General features: G+C 45.3%; 1 protein-coding gene across 6 annotated transcripts; it reads right to left on the reverse strand.

Moving 5' to 3' along the window:
* Nucleotides 1–45: 45 nt before the first annotated feature.
* On the reverse strand, nt 46–8911 carry nadkb (NAD kinase b). 6 transcript variants are annotated; one of them, XR_009932366.1, is made up of 13 exons: nt 8616–8911; nt 7712–8021; nt 7523–7606; nt 6400–6529; nt 5513–5621; nt 5334–5419; nt 4964–5066; nt 4501–4649; nt 2581–2680; nt 2062–2219; nt 1620–1702; nt 500–1006; nt 46–469 (listed from the first exon to the last, which is right to left on the reverse strand). XR_009932366.1 is itself a non-coding variant. In XM_062480476.1 (12 exons), exons 2-12 carry the CDS (start codon nt 7993–7995, stop codon nt 844–846), a joined length of 1449 nt encoding a protein of 482 aa, XP_062336460.1. In that variant the 5' UTR covers nt 7996; nt 8616–8911; the 3' UTR covers nt 46–843. The 6 variants fall into 6 exon arrangements, 5 of the variants coding, with proteins under 5 accessions (XP_062336460.1, XP_062336459.1, XP_062336462.1 ...); XM_062480476.1 differs by having other exon boundaries at nt 46–1006; nt 7712–7996; XM_062480475.1 differs by having other exon boundaries at nt 46–1006.
* Between the last annotated feature and the right edge of the window lie 1114 nt (nt 8912–10025).

The raw sequence follows: 10025 nt of genomic DNA on the forward strand, positions 1-10025 counted from the left end.
CCACAGAAAGCAATGCAGCGTTATTAAATAACATTAACACAGATATAGAACTGAAATGTAATTGAGCATGAAACACAGTATTAACTAAGAAATACATTTTAATTTAACATCAACTCACAAATAAGATGAGCCTGTGTCTGCAAAACATTTAGAAACGCCTGTATCTAATGAATGTAATTATCTAGGTTACTTCCTTTGAATAATCTGATAGATAATGGAGCATACTGGCACACCCTGCTAGTTTAGACACAAATGCTGTGTACATCAACCTTTCATCAAATGTTCTGAGGCTTACATTGTATATATTTATGCTTTAATCTGCAAACATTAGAAATATAGAAAAGAAGATTGATCTGAAAGACAAGCGTTTAAAGTGAAACCACATCTGTGTCAATCCTTTCAGTCAATTACATGGGCTTTTTAGCCACCATAAACTCAATCAATAAATATTACGCAAAAGTAACCTGTACTCAGGCAAATATGTACAAATCATTTACACTGATCACTCTAAACAGAATGCCAGACTTCTAGAGATGCTATGCTACACTTTATCCAAATATAACATGCTACCCATTTACTTTAATTCCAGTAATTTGTTGTAGGGTAAAACCGTCGGATATTCAAGTATAATTTCATAAAGATTCACTGCTCAAGTTGATTACAGCGTGGTCAGAGTATGAATACCCTGAGAGTGGTTGATATATGCTTGTGTGTGTTGTTCAGGCCCCCAGTTTAGCGGGAGAAGCATTCTGCCGTAGCTCTGGTCCCTACGCATCAACTGAAGGGTTTCGCCTGTTTTTGAAAAAGCTCGGAAATGTAACCGCTTTGAGGCGAACAGCTGTTTCAGTTCTCGGTATCCGAGTCGTCAGATAGGTCATCGGCTAGCCTGGCCTGCCTCTTCCTCACGTTCCAGTGAAGACACTGGGCCAGGCTCTCGAACCAGTCGTACACCAGGTCGTGGCAGCAGATAGACGGCACGGGGTAACAGGACGTAGTGATCTTGATACTGCAGGGACAGGCAGGAACAGAAGCTGAAGATTGCTCAATGGTAGGCAGAGATGGGAAGTAACAAAGTACAAATACAAGGCAGAGGGCAACAAGAAGAATGGCTGACGTTGTGGAAGAGACAGAAGGATTTATCAATGTCGACATGACTGAGAATAGACACATTCCTGATTACCCAGGCCGTGGGAGATGTTCGAAATTGTCTGTGTCAAAAAGGATTCCTGGCAAATGCGCTGCGTGTCTATATATAGTGTATTTTTGTATTAATCTGATGTGAGGTCCAGTTACCAGCGTGAGACAGAAACAGGTAGTAGTAATGGTTACTTCTTAAGTAGGCTATATGTCAGAGCCTATTCTTCTTTACTTTACCTTGAGTGAAAAAGTGAAGTCAGCACTTCAACCTTTAAAGTCTTTTTAAGAGTATCTGTACTTCTACTTGAGTGAAGGATGTGTGTACTTTTGCCATCACTGCTGATAAGTAACTTACGAGTTCATAGCCGCAACCATATACCCTCATGAATTAGTAGAACTAGGTTGTTGTTACTTAGTGGACGGCAAAGGGATGTTACCACCACGACTATCTCAGAAACGAAAGCTTCTGAACAGCAACTGACCAGTCTCCATGCTGGATCTCCTGTCTCTTCCTGCCATCGAAGGACACCCAGGCTGTGTTCCGGGCGTCGGGGGACAGGGTTATCTGGAGAGAGAGAGAGAGAGAGGGGGGCGGGTCATAAAGGAACAACCACAGGTGATTAGTCAACGACAGGGAGGACTATGGGTGACATTAAGACAGCTTTGCTCCAGTTTAACAACAACACAATACAGTCCCCAACCATCCCCTCTCCCGTTCCCTCTCCCCATCCTCTCTGTCCTTCTCCCCTATCCTATCCTCTCTGTTCCCCCCTTCCCTACACTCTCCTCTCTCCCATCTCTCTCCCCTTCCATATCCTCTGTTTCCCCCTCCTGTCTCCTGCTCTTCCTCTCCCCCCCCCCCCTGTCTCCTGCTCCCCCCCCCCCCCCCCCCCCCCTCATGGTGACCTAGACGCTGTGGCCTACCATGAGCTCCACGCCGGCAGGCACCACGATGGGCCTGAAGGAGAGCGAGTGAGGGCAGATGGGCGTGACCATGATGGCCGGAACGTTGGGGTGGATCATGGAGGCTCCGGCCGCCGCCGCGTACGCCGTGCTGCCCGTCGGCGTGGAGACGATCACGCCTGGGAGAGGGAGGGGAGGAGAAGAGGGGGAGAGAGAGGGATGGAGAGAGGGAGAGGAAAGAAGATGGAGAGAGAAAGAAAGAGAGTTGTCAGTATCAAGGCAGTAAAGTGAGAGAGGTTGCTCATCTCTCTCACTTTAGGCAGGGAGATCACTTACATTTTTACATTTTAGTCATTTAGCAGACGCTCTTATCCAGAGCGTACAGGGACATTTCCCCCGAGGCAAGTAGGGTGAAGTGCCTTGCCCAAGGACACAACCTCATTTTGCACGGCTGGGAATCGAACTCGCAACCTTCTGATTACTAGCCTGATTCCCTAACCGCTCAGCCACCTGAATCCCTGATCACCCTGTTCTCCTCACCGTCGCCCTGCACAGAGGTGATGAGCCGGCCGTCCAGGTACAGGTCTACATTGGACAGGTAGGAGGAGGGGCCTCTGTCCACCACCACCTCATTCAGCACCTGCCAAACACACAAACCCTTTCACAGTTACACTGAAGTCTAACCCACTCAAATCCTTTCAGGATGCCAGCCTCTCCTGTGACCAGCAGGGGGCAGGTTTGAGTCAAAGCCTCGCCAGCCTCGCTAGCATTCGTCCGCCTCCATCTCTGACACGGGTCAAGTCAATGTAATATTAATTTCATGTTGGTCAGTTTACCAACTCGTGTTGATCTTTTGTCCTTCAGCTATTGGATTCTTTATCGTCCCAAGGTTGTTTAACAGGCGCCATGGTTTCGACACTGATGTAGGCTATGACTAATCCCCATTCAAATGTTTGTTGACACTCTCTCTCTCTCTCTCTCTCCCTCTCTCTCTCTGTCTCTTTCTCTCTGTCTCTTTCTCTCTGTCTCTTTCTCTCTCTCTCTCTCTCTCTCTCTCTCTCTCTCTCTCTCTCTCTCTCTCCTTTTCTCTGAAAGTCACACACACACACACGTCAGGGTGGGTGCAGCTATGAGGTATGTTGTTCCAGAGAGCGTCAGACAGGAAACATCCAAGCAGAGCCCATTAGGATCCCAGTCAGAATCAAGGATGAAAGTGACGCTGCTGTCGCCATGGCAACAGGCGCAACAGAGCCGTTCACATTCCAACCGGCTCTTGTTTTCACCCTCGGGTTTATTATGACTGTCTCCATGGCGACCGGCTAAAACGTTCACGCGCGCGAAGGACCAGCAGAGGGAAATGAGTGTCTGGTTGGTCTCAGAGCACAGGATGCGATGTCTGCATCCCCATTGGTAGTCTGCTCTCTCTCTCTCTCTCTCTCTCTCTCTCTCTCTCTCTCTCTCTCTCTCTCTCTCTCTCTCTCTCTCTCACTCTCTCTCTCTCTCACTCTCTCACTCTCTCTCACACACACGCGCACGCCTCCTACATGACTTCATCACATTAAGGGCTTATGGACTAACACCTGCATCTCTGCTGTCGTTAGGCTAATAGGAGTAAACTGGGAGGCCAGCATATGGGCGATGTAAATGTAACTAACTGTAAATGATGTTCGACTGGACATCAGTGGCCTACAGTGGACAGTCCCTTAGCGTAATTTGCTGTTCATGTCCCAGACAGCATTAGTACTGCCTTTAACTGTTCCGGGAAACCAAATGAACACACACTTAACAGGCCTTCTCCAGGAAATAGAAAAGTCACAGTAGAGAAGAGATGTCACTTCCTGTCATTTACAGAACTGGTGTCATATTCTAGCCCACAGCCACTGTTTGGTTAAAACCCCCAGGTGCAGTCAGTTTGTGTATTGTTCTAATATTTGAGTTGAAAACAAGGGTTCTAAAGACCTATCCAACAGGTATTACACAGTATCATGTGACATTGAGTATAAACATTACGTTATACTCAACGTTAACTGCCCAGTACTTGAGAGGATGTATTTTCATTTCCACATGGTCCATTCTGGCATGTGAGGATGATCTTGTTCAGAGACTGGAAGCAGGGCTGGTGGGCTCTAATCCCAGGTGAGGACTGACTATGTAGGCTCTAATCCCAGAACTAACCAGGTGGGCTCTAATCCCAGGTGAGGATTGACCATGTAGGCTCTAATCCCAGAACTAACCAGGTGGGCTCTAATCCCAGGACTGATCAAGTAGGCTCTAATCCCAGGAATAACCAGGTGGGCTCTAATCCCAGGTGAGGACTGATCAGGTAGGCTCTAATCCCAGGATTGACAAGGTGGGCTCTAATCCCAGGACTGACCAGGTGGGCTCTAATCCCAGAACTAACCATGTAGGCTGTAATTCCAGGACTGCCCAGATGGGCTCTAATCCCAGGTGAGCACTGACCTGCAGCTGCAGGGTGACCTTGCCAGCCTCACTGGTGGAGTGACTAGGAGGCAGCAGGCCGTTGTGCTCCTGCTGCTGGTGTGCCCTCTGGAGCAGGTCCTTCACCACCTTCACCTTCAGACGACTCCTCAGCGTGATGGCAGCGTTGCCTGGCACACACACAAACTACATATATATTTTACCCACACACATACTATATATCTAGATATATATATATATATATATATAGATATATATATCTATATAGATATTACAGATGTTAAGACAAACACAGTTTATTGCAATACATTGCTATTACACCTCTGTGCGTGTGTGTTTGTGTGTGCATTTTTTATTTGTGTTTTAAGTATATAAGGACACAGATTTGCATAAACACACACAAGCAAAGTCAACCAATGAGGGTTGTTTCGGGGAGGTCAATAATGTGACATTCTTATGTTTCAAAGCTGAGAGTGAACTTTACCTTCAAACACTTTGGCCACCTCGGTCTTGTAAGATTCAAACTTGAACGGCGTCAGGAAACCCAGAGAGCCCAGGTGGAACGCCATCACCGGAGGAACACTGCCCTGGAGAAGAGAAAGAAAGAAAGGTTTATTTACGGTAAGGTTTAGTTACGAGTTTTACGGATAATTGTTTTACAAAAAAGGTTTCTAAAGGTTTTCAGAATATTTTCTACAAAAAGTTTTGAAAGGTTGGAAAAATATTTACAAAAAAATACGTTTTGAAACTTTGAAAATGTTTTGGGGAAAAAAAGGTTTGGAAAGGTTGAGAACACTAAATATTTTCGATTTCCATCCATCCACACCATGAAGCAGTGTTGTAACGACAGCTACCTGGAACAGAGAGGATGCGTAGAGCAGAGTCCCATCCCCTCCCAGACAGATGATCAAGTCTATGCAGTCAGAGATGTCGTCATAACCTGCAAAAACACAACAACAAAGACAGAACCGTTCAACGGAGGGCTGTGGCCTTGATGTTACAGTCAAGAGCTTGCATGGCAGAGGACCCTGACCTTCTCTGAAGGTACACAGCTGATCACGGATCGATCCGAACGTCTCGTCCTGGGACAAGGTGGCGTCATCCACAACCCTCCTCTCCACGTACACCATCATCCCTTTCTCCTGGAACACAGACAATAACGGGATATTACATTTATGCATTTAGCAGACACTTTTATCCAAAGCGACTTCCAAGAGAGAGTTTTACAAAAGTGCATAGGTCACTGATCATAACAACGAGATAGCCCCAAACATTGCGTGTAGACAAACATGAAGCATACATTGTGAAAACCAAATAAGTCCCAAAGGAAAGAACAATAAGAGCATGTAGTTAGACAAGTTACAATATCATTATGTACTCGTGTAACAGACTTATTTATTCACAGTGAGGAACAGTACAGGAAGGAATTTGAACCTGCGAACAACTTGTTGTTTCAGGACGTACAACATAAAGTTTCAAATATTTTCCATAAAGAAAATACAGCTTGTGTGGATGATGAGGGTGTGTGGAACATCATAAAAGTGATTTGAAGTGTGTGGTTTGGGACCGCTCAGTTGAACTGGACACAGCTGGGATTGTTGTGGATTCTGTCCAGAAAAGGGTGATCTAATCTACTGGCCAAAGTACCAAAGGAACTCACACAGGTTTTTGAAGAGTTGAGCAAGTTTTTGGACCAGTGAAGGTGTTAAAGCAATAGACAGAGGTGATAGACAGCAATGAGCCATCAAGGACTGTCATTCTCACCCACTTGTCTGAGTAGCATAAACGATGAGGTGTTACATTCGGTACTGCGCCAGAGCACAGCAAATAGTGGATATTTCATATGAGGAACTGTAGTTCACCCTCACCCCAAACCGCCCACACTCCAAACACACCCACACCCTACCAACAGTACACTACCTCCACCAGGAACCTGCAGAGTTCTTTAAAGGGCTCCACCAGGCTCTCGTCCCTGATCTTCCTGATGACCAGCACGTTGGCTGGGGGCTTGTTCCAGGTGAGCCTCTGGCTGGCTGGGTCCTGGATGTGCCTGAGACAATCACACACGACACACGCATTTCTACGGCAACACACGCATTGCTACGGCAACACATCTTCCTCAAAAGACTCACTCTACGCTACTATCCAGTTACATTTGAAAAATCATACCGTGTTTCTTTTGATTTTGACCTTTCTGAGGACATTTTTTACCGTGCCAACATCAATGCCCAATGACTGTGCAGGGAAAAAATCCTCCTATCAGTAACTCAGTAGTTACTAGTTAACATGACAGTTATGAGGGATTTGATGTTGACATAGTTTGTTGAGCAAAGGTCCAAAATCTGAATGATCTTTGATCTGAGCCTTAATATTGCACTAAAATAAGTCCATCTAATGGCAATTCAGTATGCATAAGCCACCTTACCTCAGTATCCGATTACACTATGTTGACCACTCACGCTGCTCATTCTTATTTCTATATATATTTTATTTTATATTTAAATAGTTGTATTCTTAGATTGTTTAGTTCTTAGAAATAGTTAAACTTTTGTACTTTTACTTAATTTAAGATTCGTATATGTTTAGTGTTTTGCACCTCCCTGCCACAGTAAATGCCGTGTTTGTATAACATACATGGCGAATAAACCGAATTCTGATTCTGATCTGAAAATGTCATTTTACCTTTTGGCTTTCTCTTGGTTCAAAAGGTGGATGGCAGGCATTGTTGCTGTTGTGTGTAGTCACACAGGAACCGTCTTCCAGCTAAATGTTCTGACCCAGAGCCAAGCAGGGCAACACTGACTGAGACACTTGATATTCTCTCAATCTGTTGTGTCATCAGAGTTCCAACCCACAGACCCCTTGGCAACCAATTACAACCATCCTCCCACCCCCACTGCACCCCCACTTCACCCTACTTGCCTCAGGGGAGGAATGTCCCTATACTTACTGTAAGTCGCTCTGGATAAGAGCATCTGCTAAATGACTAAAATGTAAATGTATGTGTACAACTACCTGCTATCCATTTCCCACCGATGCTTACATAACTGAGGTCGGGTTGGGAAGAATACAGGCTTTGGGTCCGAAGTGAGTTGCAGGATATGGACCATGAAGAAAGTGGGCCCTCCTGTGAGGAAGATGACATGCAGACAGTCAAATACAGTGTCATTCAGGTTTGGCCAAACATTTCGAGGGCAACTCTGCATCAGCCTGCCTCTCGCACATCTCAGACCTCTTAGGGGAGTTCTCCGCTGTATCTGACACGAGGCCTGACTGGTCCGGCAAGTGTTGGTCTGGCAACCTCTGCCTCTCCGACTCCTCGAGCATCTGTTCGTGATCATCTTGCCGTCGCTGTGACCGCTTTCCCTCTTGGGGTCGCCGTGGTGACCTGGCCTGGTGCTCGCAGTGCTGCTTCGAGGGCGGGGAGGACTCCGTCTGCTGCTCAGGCGACCTGGCACGCCTCTCGGGAATGGGCGCAGCTGTGGACGAGGGGCTCACACCCTCCATCTCATCCATGCTGTACAATGACACCATGCAGCAGTCTAATATGTAACATGTCAGTGACGTAACCCGAGGAGTCGGGTGGCTGAGCGGTTAGGGAATCGGTCTAGTAATCAGAAGGTTGCCGGTTCGATCCCCGCAAGGCCAATGACGTTGTGTCCTTGGGCAAGGCACTTCACCCTACTTGCCTCGGGGAGAATGTCCCTGTACTTACTGTAAGTCGCTCTGGATAAGAGCGTTTGCTAAATGACTAAATGTAAATGTAACCAATAGGCTGCTGGGAAAGCAAGTACGCCTTTTACACTAGCTATGTATTGCTATACAACACAGCGGTACCTACAGTACTAGGTTAAGTTGATAAATTGCAGTACAGTAGTAGTCAGGCAATCATTAAGTGACTCACATTTGCCAGTTTGCAATACGTAAGTAACTTAACTGTTGTCGCTAGAGCTAGTAGTGTGGTACAATACGTTGGCACACAGTAAGATGATGCCCGTCTCACAAACAAACTGAACACCACCTCTCACTTTTACGCCGTCTCACGTGTGTCTGTGAGCGTGACCTTGGCTTCGCGTAGAGCTACATAGTTTGCATTAAAAGTATGGTACATGGTATACATTGAGTTATGTATTTACCTGGGCAGGCCTACAGTAGCTAGCTAGCCAGGCAGTATTCAATCTGTTGGTCCAAATACTTTCGTTGGCTAGCAAGCTAGCTGGCTAGCACCCCGGACACAACACCAGTAGCACTCTTTGTAGATCACTGACTGGGCAAGGAATGGTAATGATAGAACAATTATATTAATTATGAAAAATAATTCAACAGGCTTTATTGTTAGCTAGCAATGGACTACTTTACACTAACCTAGCAAGTATAAAATCAGGTGACGAATCTAAACAAATCCTGTAGGCGTGGCCAGATAATGCGTCATCGCCGTGCGGGTTGCAGTGGTCAAACGCAAGTACAGTACGTAAGAGCAGCTGATAGATCTTCATGGTATTAATAATGGTAGATTTTTTACTATTGAGAAGATACAATAGTAGTTTGACAGCTGCAATGGGTTTCTGAAATTAAATTCACACGTGTTTTCATGAGCAGTGTGATCAGTGTTATTACTGGGAGAATACCTGTCCTCTATGTTCAAACTAGCATTACGAAAAGAAAGCCTATTATTTGTGCATAGAGTTGCTCTAGAGACAGGCCCTTATAGACCTAGCTCAGTAGGCTAGAGATTATGATGCTGTTAAACACAGCATGAAGATATAACTGCCATAAGGGTTTCTATTTAATTATATTCTAATCCCACTTAGTACTGCTAGTTTATGTACCCTTAGTATAGATAGTCCACATATTTAAATTTTAGGTCCCTATATGTTTATTGTATGCACCTTCCTGCCAAAGCAAATTCCTTGTCTGTGCAAACTTTCATGGCGAATAAATCCCATTCTGATTCTGATTCTAAGCATGCAACTAAGACTGTATGCTGAAGATGTTCACATGGCTCTCAAGTGTCAAGCATTGAGCGTGACAGTCACTCATTTCGGTCTTTTGTCACGCACTCCCACTACACATTGTATTTCTCACGCGGAAAAACTATTTATAATATATTTAATATGCAGGGCCGGATTAACAATTTTCTGTGCCCTGGGCAACAAGGTTTAAGGCCCCCCCTCCCCCCCTGTGTTTGATGTGACGCTATTACGGATGTCCAAAATTATTTAACAATGATTAAACATGGATTTACCTGAAAGTGATGCTTTCCTTCCCCTGACTCCTGTTATCGTTTTAAGCCCATTTTAGAAAAGTTGACCTAGCCTACTGTCAAAGTGCGTCAGCCCACTGAGGGAAGGGCACCCACAGCTAGCTTGGGAAATTGAGTGTGTAGCCTATTTGTTTTGTTTTGGGGGGGGGGGGGGCACCATCGTAACTTTTTGTGAGCATTTAAATAGGCTACATCTCTTGTTCTGCCTGTTTTGTAATATACGTGTCTAATATTTCTATACTAAAATAATATCGGTATTATAAGTATTATAACTATGATGATT

This window comes from Osmerus eperlanus, chromosome 16 (genome assembly GCF_963692335.1).
Source record: "Osmerus eperlanus chromosome 16, fOsmEpe2.1, whole genome shotgun sequence".
NCBI lineage: Eukaryota > Metazoa > Chordata > Actinopteri > Osmeriformes > Osmeridae > Osmerus > Osmerus eperlanus.

Coding starts and splice junctions, on each gene's coding strand:
- nadkb (XM_062480475.1), bottom strand. CDS start 8,013: ATGGTGTCATTGTACAGCATGGATGAGATGGAGGGTGTGAGCCCCTCG. Junction 2,681..4,500: donor AGGTCACCCTGCAGCTGCAG/GTCAGTGCTCAC, acceptor TGTGTTTGGCAG/GTGCTGAATGAGGTGGTGGT. Junction 2,220..2,580: donor CACCTCTGTGCAGGGCGACG/GTGAGGAGAACA, acceptor TCCCTCTCCCAG/GCGTGATCGTCTCCACGCCG.